Genomic DNA, 17,302 nt, shown 5'->3' with positions numbered 1-17,302 from the left:
CTGGGTGGCTCCTTGGTGTCATTCACTAGTCATCTCAGAGAAGGCTGCCCAACATCCCAGGCACAAGTACCACCCCTCATGACCTTTTAAAACCCTCTACATAGCATTATCGGAGTTAGCTGAAGTTCTATTCATTTACAAGAATACGTCATAGGAGTGCCAGGGTGGGAAATGTGTTAATGAAAGTCATCATTAATAAACAAAAAGTGAAAAAAATCCTTTAAGCCCTGGCTGGCATAGCTCAGTGGATTGAGTGCGGGCTGCAAACCAAAGTGTCGCAGGTTCGATTCCCAGTCCCAGTACATACCTGGGTTGCAGGACATGACCCCCAGCAACCGCACATTGATGTTTCTCTCTCTTTCTCCTTCCCTTCCCTCTCTAAAAATAAATAAATAAAATCTTAAAAAAATAAAAAAGATTTTTAAAATCCTTTAATCATCTAAATACGAGAGGAAAATGCATCTGATAAAATCCAAGATGGATCTGTAATTTAAGAAAAAAATGCTTACTATACTAGGAATAACTTCATCTGAATAAAAATAATAATAAAATTGTTCTAAACCTCAAATACTTTTATTCAGCTTTGGTTAAAATTATGCTTTTTTTAGGTTCAGGGTAGAAAGAAAAAGTGCCAACAATAGTTTTGTGAATGGAAACCAATATAACAAACTTTGTCTTTTATTGTAAAGAATATTTATTCTTAACCTACTATAAAAGTAAAATGGGGAAAAAAGTCTCAGCCCAAGAGTTTAAGTCTTTCCTGAGTTATGTTTTTATGAATCTATCTGAAAGGCAGTAGAGTGAAAAAACCTGACTTCATCTAACTGAAATACTCAAAATGTGAAATAAAAAGTTTTTTCTTTAAAAAAAATCACTGAAGCCATAATCATTGGCTTCAGTGATTTTTCCATAATATGGAAAATTCATTAACCTTCATCCATAACTATCTTAAACAATGGAGCTTTAGTTGGCAGGGGTCCTTAAGGTTTCTTGGGGTTTGGAGTTACAACATCCCAAATTCTCCCAAACCCTCATTTCAGTAACCACAATGCCAAACAAAACAGTGAGTTTTATTGGCACTGTGACATTTAGCAATCATAAATACAGTGCTACAAGGAAGAAATCAACTAGACAACTATGTTACAAACATGGCTTGCATTCTAGTTCATGCCTTAAAGCAAAATTTTTAAACTGTAAGTCATCCTTTCTTTTACTTTATATTACCCAATTCCATATGGACAGGCATCACACATATTCCTTACACTGGCACATCTTGTACTCTTTCTATTGGTTTAAGGCAACAGTGAGCTAGACCACAGCTGACTGCTGCTATCAGTGCATGCTTTCCTGACAGGAAGATTAGGACCCAGCAACTTTTACTCCATTTCACCCAATAACAAACTTTAACAATAATCCACATTTTCTGAGGATCTTTTGCATGAAACATACCCTATACTACCAATTTTTCTATTGGTTGGGTTTCCTTGATTGACAGCAAAATAATTTAATCTCATTTTATAAGGAGAAGAAACTACTGCTGGGATACAAGCTGGTAAGAACACGTACAAGGCTACCTCTAGCAAGAACAGCAGGAACTTATGCACCATCTTTGAATTGTGGCCAAATGATGTTCATATCATCTCCCGCCTGTGTACCAAGGAGAGTATGTGATTGGATTAAAGTGAACCCTGTACAACTGCTAACACGAGCAAAACCTTATAGAATGATATCAAAGTGGGTCAAAGTGGCTCAGCAAAGAAATTTGTGTAAAATTGTTTGTTTTTTATTTGTACTGTAGAGAAAAACTATCTGATATATATACATTTTTATAATTTTAACTTTATAGTTTATATATTTAAAACTGCCATATTATATTATATAGTCACAGAAATTAAATTTTCAATTAATAAACTACAAACACTTTCTGTGAGTATAGAGATGTCTTATTCTGCATAATCATCTCTTGAACCAATTTTCCATAATTTAAGTAAACAGTTTACTAGTGTTGGGCATTATAGCTGTTCTAAGTAATTTACAATTCTATAATAAATGTGCTTATGTGTGTATATTTCTGCACTTGTACTTTTAAGTTAAATGCCTAGATGTAGAATTGTGACAATAATTAATTAAATACATTTACAATGTTGACAGTTAATGCCACATTGCCCTCTAAAGTGGTTTTCCAACAATTTAGCCTCCCAATGTATAAAAACATCATTTCTCACATCTGCAACAGTACTGGATACAGTGATATCTAGAAGTTAATTCATTCTAGAAGGCTGTTCAAGAAGCAGTTTGCTTGAAAACCAAATCATTGTCATATTCAGACATTCTCTCCTTTGTCTCCTGAGAGAAGTGTGACCCATCATACAGGTATCAGCATGAGAGAGTTGTAAGGTCAAGAACCGAACTTGTGTTCAGCAACTGAGACATTTTTTCCATGAACAACATGTCTGAGAACTGAATTACTCAAGATGGAAGATGTTTGAGTACTTTGGTCTGAAAATATTAGTCACCCTATACATTCACATGGGTTGGATGTTGTTAGTGAGGACTTCTAAATTTTGCACTTATCTGGTAATTAGTATTATTAAGGACTTTATTTTATTTGATTGTTTTAAGTTCTTCATGGAAGAGTTGCTAGTTGGTATGCTTTGCCGGACTGTATATTTTATCTTATCCTTGCTGGTTTCCAATAGTACTTTTGATGAGGGCTACATCCTTCATGATATACATTTGAACTATCTCTCAGCTTGTTCTGTACCTGTTAACGTTGCATACAGTGACTTATACCATGGAAAAGGTTTAAATTTTTTACATGGTCCTACATGTCACTTCTCTTTATGGCTCCTAAACTCTGTGTTCTGTTTACCAAAGTCTTCTTCCTCAACCCAAAATGGTAGAAATATTCTGCATTCTGCTCCTGAATCTTCATATGTGTCTTTTGTTACATCTCTAATCCATAGTTAATGCAATTGTCTGTAAGGGATAACATGTAGATCTGACTTTATTTCTAATTAGAGAACTACTTGTCAAACATTTAAATAATCCATCTCTCTCAATGACACGTCAAAAATACCATTTTTGTAATATACTAAATTGATGGGTATGTGATCTTTTTCAAAAATTTTTTGAGATGCCTGCCCAGTTACTATCCTACATGAATTTCAGAAAACAGTCAATGCAAAAATATCATACAAAGATTGTGACTGCAATTGAGTGAATGTACAGACATCTATACAATGTTGAAAATTCCACCTAAAAATCTGTATAGATCTCCATTTATCCCAAGTCTCTGTTCTTCTTCAGTAGAGGGTAATAATTTCCCTTCTATATATAACTGTGAGTAAATTCATCTATAATTTCATTTTATTCTGGGGTTGACATCACAGATGAGTTAGCCTCATGACAAAAATGTAATATTTCAAATATATTTTTCTATACTCTATAACAGCTTAATTACTGGCAACTTGAAAAGGGGCTAGATTATTTAAGTTCTCTATGTCTTTAATTTTATTAGTAACATTTATTTCTCTTCCTGGACTAAATATTAATTTTTCCCAGCAAATTCTAATTCATTGGTTCTCGTCTTATCCAGAGCTCCAAACACGACCTGTAACATATACTATTCATCAGGTCATACTGAATTTCCTCACGAACAGAAGAACACAGCCTCAGATTCATGAGAAACCCACTCTTTAACTATTACAACACCAAGCTTTAAACATACCAATGCTAATCTTCATCATCCATCAAAGATGGCATTTGAGTTCCAAACCTGTTATGATATCCCGGTACTGATATACTGTTTTCCAGAGTTTACTGTTTTATTAAAACAGACTCTTAAGATTACTGACCCAACATTAAATAAGCACGAAAGAGTCAGGCACTATGCTAAGCACTTTATATGCATTGACTAGTTTAAAATTTCTTAACACGCCCTGGCTGGTGTGGCTCAGTGGATTAAGCGCTAGCCTGTGAACCAAAGGGTTCCAAGGCACATGCCTGGGTTGTGGGCTATGTCCCCTGTAAGGGGCACATGAGAAGCAAGCATACATTGCTGTTTCTCTCTTTCTCCTTCCCTTCCTCTCTAAAAATAAATAAATAAATATTAAAAAAAATAAATTTCTTAGCAGGGTTTTAGGAGGAAAGTAATATTATTACATTTTCATTTTAAAAATAATGCTGTGGTAGTAGTGTGAACAATGAATTTCAAGGGGATTCAAAAGAGGGACAAAAGAGGATGCAAGGAAACCAGTTCTTATACAATTGGAATAGTCCAGGAAAAAGGACTCGGTTTTGGACTAGGGCAATGAGAACTGAAATAAGTGGATGAATTCCAAAAATATTTAGCAGATATATCCACAGGACTTGGTGGTATAAGGGATGAGGAAAAGCTGGCTGACTGAGCAGACTCTACAGCATGAATTTTCTGGTGTTGAGCAAGGTATACACTTTGTCTGAAGACATTTCCACATTCCTTACATTTGTAAGATCTCTCTCCAGTATGGACTCTTTTATGTAGATTAAGGTGTCCAGTCTGGCTAAAGGTTTTCCTACATTCCTGACATTCATATGGTTTCTCTCCTGAATGAATTCTGTGATGAACAGTAAGGGACTGACGATGGCTAAAGGCTTTGCCACATGCACTACACTCATAAGGTTTCTCACCAGTGTGACATCTTTGATGACAAATAAGGGATGACTTTGTCCTAAATGTCTTCTGACAGTCAACACATTCATAGGGCCTTTGGCCAGTATGAAGTCTCTGATGCTGAGCGCGGGATGAACTATCACTAAAAGCTTTTCCACATTCAGTACATTGATAGGGTTTTTCTCCAGTATGAACTCTTTGATGTTGAATGAGGCGGGCAGTCTGGCTGAAGGCTTTACCACATTCATTACACTCGTAGGGTTTCTCTCCTGTATGAATTTTATAATGTTGTACAAGGTGTGCCCTCTGGTTGAAAGATTTACCACATTCCTTGCATGCATAGGGCTTCTCTCCAGTATGAATTCTCTGGTGAGTGGCCAGCTGTGAACTGATGCTGAAAGCTTTCCCACATTCCTTACATTCATAGGGTTTTTCACCAGTATGAATTCTCAGATGACTAGCAAGGTGTATACTCTGCCTAAAGCCTTTCCCACACTCCTTGCACTCAAAAGGTTTCTCTCCAGAATGCACTCTTTGATGTTGAGTGAGTGATGCGTGATGGCTAAAGGCCTTCCCACAGACATCACATTTGTAAGGTTTCTCTCCTGTGTGAATTCTCTGATGTACAGTAAGGGATGAGCCATAGCTGAAGGTTTTCCCACACACATCACATTTGTAGGGTTTCTCTCCAGTATGAATTCTCCTATGTTGAATAAGGCCTATGTGATCACTGAAGGCTTTCCCACAGTTGACACATTCAAAGGGTTTCTCCCCGGTGTGATAATATCTCCAGTGACGAATAAGGGATGCATTCTGCCTGAAGGCTTTCCCACATTCAACACATTCATAGGGTCTTTTGCCAGTGTGACATCTTTGATGTCGGGCAAAGGAGGAGCCATCACTGAATGCCTTTCCACATTCCTTACATTCATAGGGCTTCTCTCCAGTATGAATTCTCCGATGCTGAGCAAGGTGTGCAGGCTGGCTGAAGGCTTTTCTACATTCCTTACATTTATATGGTTTTTCTCCAGTATGAATTCTTTGATGTTGAATAAGGTGTACATTTTGGCTGAAGGCTTTCCTACATTCTTTACATTCAAAGAGTTTCTCTCCGGTATGTGTTCGGCGATGTTGAGCAAGGTGTTGACTCTGGTTGAAGGCTTTTCCACATTCTTTACATTCATACGGCTTTTCACCAGTATGGATTCTTTGATGAACAGTAAGAGATGACCTCTGGGTGAAGGTTTTCTCACATTCGTTACATTTGAAAAGTTTCTTTCCTCCATAGACTCTTTTGTGTTTCTTTATCATGGAATTTTTGGAAAAACTTTTTATATCAGACCTGTGATTATAAACAGTCTCTCCTGCATAATCTAGATGGACAAATTTCCCAGATTTGTTGTATTTGTGGTGTACTTCATAAGTAAGGGTTTTTTTGTAAGTGAGTGTTTCTTGTCTGATAAATGACTCTTGACTTACCAGGTGCCTCTCAAAAAAATCTCTAGCTTTCCAGTTTTCTCCAAAAATGCAATGCTCAAGTCCATAGCTTGTAATGTTCTCCATTAACACATCATCATCATACATGCATGGCTTCAGAGATAATTCTTGTGTCTCATAGCTAGATTCCCAATCTGAAAGACAACAAAAAAGCAAATGTTTCCTTTTATGGATTATAACAAAGGAAATATTTAACATGGAATAGGTAATTCAAAAATAATGAATCCCACAAAACGTATTATGTACAGGCATGTCAACTGAAAAATATGCGAGAAGATCCTGGAGACTGAAAAATCATAGAGGAATGTGAAACAGGTGATTAAGAAAATTAAATGTAACATAATAAGGCAAGTTACCGTCCTCGATTCTCTACTTCTAACTGATCTGCATAATAGCTTAATTATTTTAAAATATGAATATCATCACAAAAACATTATTCCTACTGATGTTTGAAAATCTCTACAGTTCACAACAACCACAAAAATCTCATGCTTTGTGATGTCCCTTGGGGTTTAGGTGAACTCCTGGAGTTATCTTTTCATACACAGAAAATAGTATCCCTGTGAACCATCTCTATGTGCTTCAAAACAGTGCACTCTTCATTTCTCACACATCTTGAACTTGAGGTGACATATTAAGGAATTTTCCCATTCATCTTTTTACTTTCTTTTTTTCTTAGATTTCACTTATTTATTTTTTTATCTTTTATTTTTATTTTTTTAAAATTTTAATTTACTTTTAGAGAGAGGAAGGGAAGGAGAAAGACAGGGAGAGAAATATCAATGTGTGGTTGCCTCTTGCACACCCCTTACTAGGGACCTGGCCCGCAACCCAAGCATGTGCCCTGACTGGGAACTAAACCAATGGCCCTTCTGTTTGAGAGCCAGCACTCAATCCACTGAGCCACACCACCCAGGGCCATCTTTTCACTTTCGCTAGTTCAGGAAAGGTGTCACTTCTCAGGTCACATCTTAATGGGATTTCACCATGCGTGCTTCTGAAGATACTGGTTTTATAATAATAGGTTGGCATTGCTATTTTTTTTGTTTTATTTATATTTATAATTATTTTTAGAGAGAGAGGAAGGGAGGGAGAAAAAGAGGGAGAGAAATGTAAATATGTGTTTGCCTCTCATGTGGCCCCACTGGGGACCTGGCTTGCAACCCAGACATATACCCTGACTGGGAATCCAACCGGTGGCCCTTTGGTTTGCAGCCCACATTCAATCCACTGAGCTACACTAGCCAGGGCGGGCATCACTATTTTTAATTTCATTTTTTTTAACTGACACATAAGTATCTTTCTTACCTTGTCATCTAGACAATGTCTTTTTTAAAACTGATTTTAGAGAGAGAGAAGAGAGAAGAAAAGAGAGAAACAGTGATTTGTTGTTCCACTTATTTATGCATTCATTGGTTGATTCTTGTATGTACCCTGACCAGGGATCAAACCCACAGCCCTGCATATTGGACAATCTTCTAACCAACTGAGCTACCCAGCCAGGCCTAGATGATGTCTTGAAAAAGGAGTAAATGTGCATAAACACTAGACTCATTTGGTCTCCAAGGCTTAGAAACTCCTATCTTACCTTTACATACCTATAACATACTTGAAACATACCTTAGTGCCTGGCATACCAAGAAAACTCTGGACTAACTTATAATGGAAAAGATAAAAAGTGAGAGAGATGAAGTTGGAGAAGTAGAAAATTGCTCATCACATATGGCCTGATAGAGTTTGCATTTTTCTTATTTGTAATGGGAAACCAAAGAAAGATTTAAAGCAGCAGAGTATGTCATAATTGCAAGTAGCACCTAATTTTGGATTAAGAAACATCTGAGAAACCAAGAAGCTTATATATGTCTGTATGACTAAATGAAAGGGGATAGAAAGGAGCTGGATAAAGATTTTTGCAAAATGAGTTATTAGGAGACCAAGTGGAAGAGATCTGAAAAGCCCGTGCTAAGGAGTAATATTTCAACCATCCCCTAGGACCTGGAAGGCTTGAGGAGACTTCTAAGAGGCATAAAAGAAGAGGTATCACCTTTAAAAATGGCTGAGCTGTTACCTAGAAAGGATTCCCCTACCTAGTTGTCCCCCACTCACCTGGGAATGGGCTCGTCATCGCACTCTTCATGTCCCAAGGCTCCTTCCCTTGCTCCAGTAAGGAGATCACATATGGCTTAGAGATGCAAAGTCCTGCATGCAAAAAAAGACATAAAAATTGGCTATGTTTTGGGTATTTCAGACTAAAAGCCAGTTCCTTAATACTGACAAAATAACAAGATAGGAATGATAAGGGAAAGGGGTACAGCGTGTTTTTAGGGCATACTACCTAAAGCTTCAGCCATAGTCTAGTGGGACTGCCTGCAGTGAACTCTATAAAAGTTAGACCATTTTCTAAGGGGTCAGGGGCAGAAGTTTAGCCCAGCATTTTTAGAGGATCATCTGACAGCAGTAAATGAATATTGGAAAGAACCTCTAATGGCAGTTTGAAATTTCAGTCAAGTTAACTTCTTTAAAAAAAAAAAATCAATACTCTTCCAAGTATGTAACAGAATCTAGAGTCTCTACAATATGTTACATTATTTATAGCATCCAGGATAAAATCCAAAACAGCAGACATAAAAAGAAAGAGGAAAAAGTGCATCATACACAGAAGAAAAGGCAATCAGTGGAGATCCAAGAACTAGCAGACTGGGAATTTAAAACAGCTGTCACATCCTGGCTGGTATGGCTCAGTGGATTGAACACCAGACTATGAACCAAAAGGTCACTGGTTCAATTCCCGGTCAGGGCATATGCCTGGGTTGTAGGCTATGTTCCCAGTTGGGGGAGTGCAAGAGGCAACCAACTGATCAATGTTTTTCTTCTTCTCTTTCTTCCTCCATTTCCCTCTCTCAAAAAAAATAAATAAATATAATCTTTAAAAAATGCAGCTATTGTATCTATATTTAATAATATAAAAAATTCTCAGCAGAGAAATAGAAACTATAAAAGAGAACCAAGTGGAAAGTTTAGAATTAAAAAATACAGTATTTGGCCCTGGCTGGTGTGGCTCAGGAGAATGAATGCTGGCTGGCCTGTCAACCAAAAGGTTGCTGGTTTGATTCCCAGTCAGGGCACATGCCTGGGTTCTGGGACAGGTCCCCAGTGGAGGGAGCGTGAGAGGCAAACAACTGATTATCTCTCTTACATCAATGTTTCTCTCCTCTCTTTCTCTCTCTGTCCCTCTCTCTAAAAATAAATAAATAAAATCTGAAAAAACAATAAAAATAAGAACAAAACACATAGGATAAAATTCAACATCAATTCATAATTTTTAAAAATCCCTTATTAAAAAAAGAGTACAGTATTTGAAGTTTTAAAATTTACTACATGGGCTTAATAAGATATTAAAGAGGATAAGAAAATAAATGATCTAATTTGAAAAACAGAGAGAAAGATTATAAAAAGTAAAAAACCCTTAGTTTCTTGGGCACAATATCAAATATTTGTAATCAAAGTCCCAGAAGAAGATGGCTGAAAAAGTATTTTAATAATATAATGGCCAAAAATGTCTCAATTTTAATAAAAGACATAAATTCAGTTTCAGATGCTCAGTGAGTTACAAGTGGGATACAAGGACCTTCTAGAGAACAGAAAGCTAGTCTACCCAGTGAGTTGATCCCAGGCCTAAGAAGTGTCCATGTTAGTTTCTCTGATTACAAGTTAAGACATGTTCACAGTTTGTGCTTCAGTGGTTCATTTGTTACATGTTGATAAAAAGATACAAATTTTAAAATTGATATTCTAAATTTATAGTAATCCAGCTACATTCTTGGTGAACCTTGTTACTGCCTACTGAGTGCAGGAGACCAGTAACTGTCACATTATTGCCTGGGGTCCCAACTGCTTAAAAATCATACCCATGGAATATTTGATAGATAATCAAACATTAAGTCTGAAATTTCCATTAGTCCCTAAATATCCTCTTTCTTCCCTGATTCTATTCTGACCTACACAATATAAAAAATTTTATTTATAACTAAAAATGTCAAGAGCCCCTAAACATAAATTCTGAATTACGCACAGAGGAAAAGGTCCTTACCCAGTGATACCAGGCTCTGATAGTTCTCCAACATCATACTCCTATATAAACTCCTTTGAGCAGGGTTCAGCCAGTCCCATTCCTCCTGGGAAAAGTCTATTGCCACATCTTTGAATGTCACCAAGTACTGAAATGACACAAATACATTCTGGATTAAGCAATGTTCATGTCCACACATGACTCCAACCTGAAGTGTTAAGATGTCCCTATATTATGTTAGAAATAGACCTGGAAATGAAGACACAAGCTCCAACCTAAGATAGCACTAACTGAAGAGTTAAACTGCATTGTGTACAACTGTACTAACCCATTTCCCATCATTGGGAAATATCGACAGGTAGCCACAGGACAGTAAACCAAGGCTTCAAGGCAGGACCCACACCTATGGTGGAACTTTCAAAAACAGGAACAAAAAGAATATCTAAATTGATACTTTGCAAATGGTACTCTACAGGATTTAGTGTTCAGGTGAGAACAACACTGAATTGATGTAGGTGATTTTTTTCCTAATACAATTAAAATAATATATTTAGAATGCAATATTTAAAAAATCATCACCTGAGGACATGTTTTTATTGCTTTTAGAGACAGAGAAACAGCGAGAGAAACATCAACAGGTTGCCTCCCATACACGCCCTGACTGGGGATGGAACTCACAACCTCTTGATGCACTGCATGATGCTCCAACCAACTGAGCCACCGGGCCAGGGCCTAGAATGCAATTTCTTATGCTATGCCATACCAGAGTAAGCTGGGAAGCAATATGAGGAATCACCCAGCATTAAACATTGAGATAAACATTGATTAGGTGCCTCCCATATGCTCACAAACTGGGACTTGAACTTGCAACCTAGGCATGTGCCCTGACCAGGAATCGAAACTGCAACCTTTTGGTGCATAGGACGATATTCCAACCAATTGAGTAACCCGGCCAGGGCAAAATGTGTACTTTTGTACTACAAGATTAAAAACAAGTAAAACTGAAATTAGCCCAGCAACAAAATCAAATACACGCAGGAATTTAATGGAACATGTAGGTGTCAAGCAAAATCAGTGAGAAAGAGATCATTCAATAACAGCTAGTGGGTCAACTGGACAGGTAACTGAAAAAAAATGAAACTCTGCCTTACTTATCATGATAGGTTAAACATTCACTGTAACTATTTTTTTAAGATTTTATTTATTTATTTTTTAGAGAGAGGGGAAGGAGAAAGAGAGAGAGAGAGAAATATCAGTGTGTGGTTGCCTCTCGAGCATGCCCTACTGTGGACCTGGCCTGCAACCCAGGCATGTGCCTGGACTGGGAATCAAACCAGCGACCCTTTGGTTTGCAGGCTGGCACTCAAACCACTGGGCCACACCAGACAGGACCATTTACTGTAACAATTTAATGTAAAGTCAATTTAAGGTAATTTGGAACCTTATACTCATAGAAAACAAAATCACAAAAATCAACTCTAATTTATCAGAAACTTAACTGTGATGGGTAAAACACATGTTTTAGGTGGAAAAATAAAATATCTACATTCTCTAGGGGTAGTGAAAGTTTTTTTAAACAAAACACTAACTATGAAGGAAGAGAAAACAGTATCTCTCCATACATAGATTGACCCTGAATGAAATGGAAGCTGAGAAGTTACTGTCTCATAAGAGAAGAACTGGGAGGCAAGAGGGAATATTGAAGACCTTTTAATTTTGTTCTAAGCGTATTTATTAAATTTTAAATTTGGAAAAATTAAGTAGGATGAAATTTTTTAGGTGAACAAATGAGGCTTTGAATTCATATGTAGAAACTAAAGAAAAACTTCAAGAATTTAGGGATAGCCCTAGCCAGGTGGCTCAGTTGGTTGAAGCATCATCCAATAAAACAAAAGGTTGTGGATTCCATTCCTGGTCAGGTCACATACCTAGTGTGTGGGTTTGATCCCCAGTCAGGGCATATACCTAGGTTGGGAGTTGGATCCCTGGTTGGGTCGCACACAGGAGGCAACCAATCAATTTTGATCTCTCACATCAATGTTTCTCTTTCTTTCCCTCCCTTCCTCTCTCTCCCAAATCAATATACATATCCTGGGGTGAGGATTAAAAAAGAGAAAGAAATTTAATTTTAAAAGAAGATTTTAGGGTTATAATTAGAGATTTGGACAAAATTCAGCTAGGGGGATGATTCTGATGCATTCTATGAACAGGAGAGGGCTATTTAATGCTCATTTAGCTTGAAACCCAGCTCACTATTATTTTACTAAGAGCCCCATGGAGGGAAAGAGCCCTCTCCTGTTCATGATGTAAGAAGAGGAGGCTCTGTGCTTCATCATACCCAATTTCACTTACCCACTGTGTAAGGCAGTGTAAGGACAGTGTCCTCTGGGAGAAGTCATCCCCAGACCCTGGGACAAGGTGATTCATCAAGGAATTTTCCAAAAAAAAAGAGTCATTACTAAGTCCTAAGAAGAATGTATTTCATGGTGGAGAAAGGAAATAACTAACCTGTGGTATGGTTTTCATTAGTTCAACAGTCATTTTCACCTTCTCTTCCTGTCTTCTCTTGGAGAACAGCAGTGTCCTGGGAGGGCAAAGCTAAGGGAAGAGAAAGGATAGTGAGTGAGGAGGTCTGCTCTGCACTCCCAGAATCACCAGCCTAATATCTGTCTCCCTAGTCCCACCTTCCAGCTTTCTTCTGCCCACATAACTGGGAGATTATGGGGACCTATGGCTATTGAGGAGGGTGTAATGTGTAACTGTTTCTCTTATGTTTGAGGTCCAAAATTTAGTGTTTTTCCTAAAAGTTGCCTTCTCATTCTTTGGTCTTATAACAAATAAAAATTGCCCTGGCCAAGTGGTTCAGGTGGTTGGAGCATCGTCCTTGCACCAAAAGGTTGTGTGTTTGATTCCAGGTCAGGGCACATACCTAGGTTGTCAGTCCCCAGTAGGGGCACATACAGGAGGCAGCAGATAGATGTTTCTCTCTCTTTCCCTTTCTCTCTTTCTAAAATCAATTAACATATCTCCAGGTGAGGAATGAAAATAATAATAACAATAATAATAGGTGTGCGAGATACTCTGCATAGATTATATTCCTTTGCTTTATTTTTGAAATAATCCTTTGAAATAGTTATTATTTCCCCTACTTTGCTCTCCCTTCCCGCTTTGTGGTTTGACACAGTTTAGAATTTTAAAATCTGACTCCTAAATTCCAGAGGTCAGAGTTACTCTCCTTTTATCCAAACCCCCACGGGCTTCACCATCCTCTCTCTCTGGAACAATGGATCCCTTAGCACCCAGTTCTACCACCTTCACTCTCACCTGCCCTCAGCTCTTTGGTTTCCCCTCCTGTCTGTCACCCAGAACTGAAGGTGTCTCCTACAGTTAGTAACTCTCGTTGCCATATGTTTTCTTTTTAAATCCTCACTGCAGAGTATGTTTATTGATTTTAAAGAGAGAGGAGGGTGGAGGAGAGAAAGAAACATCAACTGGCTGCCTCCCAAACGCGACCGACCTGAGATGTGACCCGCAACCTTTTAGTGCATGGGAGGAGGCCCAAGCAACTGAGCCACCCGGCCAGGGCTGGACTCTCACATTCTAATTGCTCTTTTCATCTGTTTCTCTCTTACACACAGACACACACAACACACTGGTCTCTCACACTCAGACACACACACACACACCGGTCCCTGTCACACTCGCACACACACACTCTCATATAACCTCACATGCCGGACACAACAACCGTTCCCCCCCCCGCCGCCCCCCCCTCGCCGGTCTCTCAGGTCTCTCTTGGTCGCACACCGCGATCTCTCCCGCTCAGTCTCCCGCTCAGTCTCCCCGGGCCGCTCACACTCGGTGACCTGTCACCCTCGTCTCTCACACTCAGCAGCCTCCATACGCCTGGCCGAACCTGGATCAACCACGGCCACAGCACGCCCACCCTACGACCCAAACACACTGCACGCGGGTCTCTGGGAAATGTAGTCGGCTCAGGGACAACAGCGCAGCGGCTCCAGACCCTGGTTCCCGCGTCTCACCTCGCTTGCCCGGCCCTGGCAGGCCATCGGGCTCCGACTCGAGACCACCCAGACCACCCACCGGCTCTCACCCGAAGGACTTCGGGAGTTGACACTCTGACTCCACTGCGCAGGCACTGAATCTCTCCGGGCGGTCGGCTTAAGAGAGGCCGGAGGGAGGAGTCTAGCGCGAGGGGCGGGGACTAGGCGTAGCTTAAAGGAGAGGGACGCTGAGGATGGAAAGTGAAAACGCAGTTCCAGAGCAGCCTGCACCTGTCTGTCACAGTGCTCGAAGGCGTGGTCCTGGGATTCGGGAGCGAGGCGGGGCTGTACGTGGGTGTGCGCAGGCGCTTAAAAGTGACCTCTTCCTTCCTACCCTCCCGGGCCTTGGAGACCAAAGCGTCCTTAGTTACCGTATCCCATTGCTGCCGCAGAACCGGGTGAAGGACGGCTGCGCCCTTGGCGTGCCACTGGTATGGCTTTGTGATCTGTGTCTGCGTAACCGCGGTGTCCTGAGGTTCTGGCCCGAGTCTGTCCCTGGGAGTGTGATTTTCTTTCTGGGCTGTTTTCTGACACTAAGAATAGCGACTGGAAACCTTGACTGTGTTTGATCAATTCTGTGACTACAGTCAATTAGTACATTTCTCGCCTGTAAAATGGGAATATTATTATTGTTGTTATTATTATTATTATTATTATTATTATTCGGAGAAAGTGAATGAGAGGACATCTTTGTGACCTGACTGCGAGGATGGAACCCCGTTCTGACTCTTACCGGAGTGGAAGTAGTGCCTGGTATAGGGAACTCATATTACCTTCCTTGGAAGTTGAACCAAATAAGGGGGGAGGGGAACCTTTCATCAGGGGCTCCAGCAGAGGAAAAATATAAGTAAAATTTCGTGCCCGCTTAGATCTTATTTTCAAGTGGATGGAAACAAACCACAAATGAATGAGTACAATCAATAGTAAATCGAATGGTGAAAAGGGCTATGGAGAAATATAAAGGAGAGAAGAGGAATAGAGACTAGGGAAAATTCCAATGTTTATTGTCGAAAAATGAGTAAAAGAGTAAAAAACAATGAAAGTCGTCCAGAATACCAGAGCTTGGGGCTGCTGCTAACACCATTAACATTTTTAGCCTGTAGCTTAATACGTATTTTTCTTTCATACCCAAGTTGAGATTTCTATGCCCAATCAAATAATTTAGGAAAATGGAATTATATGGTAACTGATTTTTGAAACATTTTTTCTTCATTGTATCTCAGGATCATCTTTTCATATCATGAAGCATTTTTCTTTAGCTCAATTTTCAAGAATTACGATGTAAAAAGTATTGATTACCACAAGTGATTAAAAAATAGCTATTGTTGGGCTCAAAGTCCTGAATACTGAGCAAATTCTTCACCTGCTTCTTCTGTATTTCATATCTTATCCACTTGCCCTCCTGTTGGTGCAGTGTGGATGCATGGTGAGTATTCATTTCTGGGGTCAAATTTATGGAGATGTATGAACTACAGAGGATTGTATACAGTTATTGGAGAGCTACAGAAAGCATTGGGGTTACATTCTCCTACCCCACCCTCTTGTCTACCCTGCAGATCCCTAGTATCCTCCACAGAAATGTAACATTAAAAAAAACTGGGCCAATTTTCCTGCAGATAACAGATATAAACTGCACAAAATATGAAAAACATTTCCCTGAAAGCATCAGAGGTGCCCAAAGGACAAAAAAGAATTGAAGAAATAATGAATCAAACTGTCTCTATTTGGCAAAAGCTTAAAATTGCAGATTCAAAAAGCATAGTAAGGTCGAAGCAGGATGAAAACAGCTACAATCACATCGAGGAATGTTATAAACAAACTGTTGATAATCAAAGATAAAGAGGAAATGTTGGCAGTAGATAAAAACAATACTGTAGCCGTGGGGGAGGCACTGCATGAATTATTGTTGACTTTTCATCAGAAATGTTGGAAGTCAATGAAAGGACTTCTTTAAAGTGCTGGAAATAGGGAAAACCAATCATCAACTGAGAATTCTATATCCAACAAAGTAACAACATTTTTAAGGCAGCCAAAAGAATTTTTCATGAGCACATCTGCAAAGTTAGGGAAGTTCTTTAGGCTGAAGGAGAAAAGTATCAGATGAAAAGTTTTGGAAAGAATAATGCAAATTAAGATTAAATTCTCTTTCTCCTATTTTTTCCTATTGTGGCAATGTTGGTGGTGGGAGTGCCAGGCAGGGGTGGCAGGCAAGGAGATAAAAAGCCTTGTGTTGCGCCCACCATCCAGACTCCATTCCCTTCCTCTCTCTTGGGAAAAAAAAAATGACTGAATTCAACTGGTAGGGTTGAAGCAATGTTTGCAGTGGGGATTGAAACTAAAGTGAACTTGATTCTATGTGTAATGAGAAAATAGCACCATCTACCATAATATTCCATTAACATGCTTTGTAATTGTTATTGTACTGTCTGATATGACGTTCTATACTTGTGTTTGTATGTGTATTGTTTAACTCCCTTGCTAAAAATAAATGCGCCATGGTAATAGTTCTGTTTGTTTTACTTCTGTTTACAACAGTTCCTGTCACAAAGTAGGTAACAATAAATAGATGTGGAATAGATGAATTTTTAAAAATGCACGGGTTCTATGCCTGATCTGTAAATGCCTACCAAAGATCTGAGGAGATTACCCTATTCCTAGATTTCCTCATGTTGAAATGATACCTGTCTTCTCTCAGGCGATCTAATGAAAAGCACTATGAAATCCCCCAGATTAAAGGGGGGGGGGGGGCAAGGTCGTATTAGGTGAAAATAATTTTGCTGGAGCCCTCAGAGAGTGTTTCGCAGTGCAGCAGTGCCACCGTGTGGGAAGAAATACCAACTACAACAGCTCTGTATCTCGGAAGCTGAGATTTTCCTGGTGGAGGCCTCGTTTATTCTCCGTCCTCTGGACGCCTCCACTCAGGGGCAAGACAACTTAGACTGAATGATTAGAGAGCAAGGGAGCCAAAGGCTTAACTGGTCAAATGAAAATGGTATATCCGGGGTTATGACCTCTCAG

General features: G+C 39.2%; 1 protein-coding gene across 1 annotated transcript; it reads right to left on the bottom strand.

Moving 5' to 3' along the window:
* Positions 1 to 4,046: 4,046 nt before the first annotated feature.
* On the bottom strand, positions 4,047 to 14,367 carry ZNF471 (zinc finger protein 471). The gene is made up of 5 exons (XM_045850415.1): positions 14,335 to 14,367; positions 12,729 to 12,818; positions 10,242 to 10,368; positions 8,258 to 8,350; positions 4,047 to 6,285 (listed from the first exon to the last, which is right to left on the bottom strand). The coding sequence occupies exons 2-5, from the start codon at positions 12,759 to 12,761 to the stop codon at positions 4,262 to 4,264; spliced, it is 2,277 nt and encodes a 758-aa protein (XP_045706371.1). The 5' UTR covers positions 12,762 to 12,818; positions 14,335 to 14,367; the 3' UTR covers positions 4,047 to 4,261.
* Between the last annotated feature and the right edge of the window lie 2,935 nt (positions 14,368 to 17,302).

The sequence above is a fragment of the Phyllostomus hastatus genome, unplaced genomic scaffold, assembly GCF_019186645.2.
Source record: "Phyllostomus hastatus isolate PE091 unplaced genomic scaffold, TTU_PhHast_1.1 phas_contig_133, whole genome shotgun sequence".
Classification (NCBI taxonomy): domain Eukaryota; kingdom Metazoa; phylum Chordata; class Mammalia; order Chiroptera; family Phyllostomidae; genus Phyllostomus; species Phyllostomus hastatus.
The sequence above is the reverse complement of the archived record's forward strand: the minus strand, read 5'-3'. Positions and strand labels throughout refer to the sequence as shown.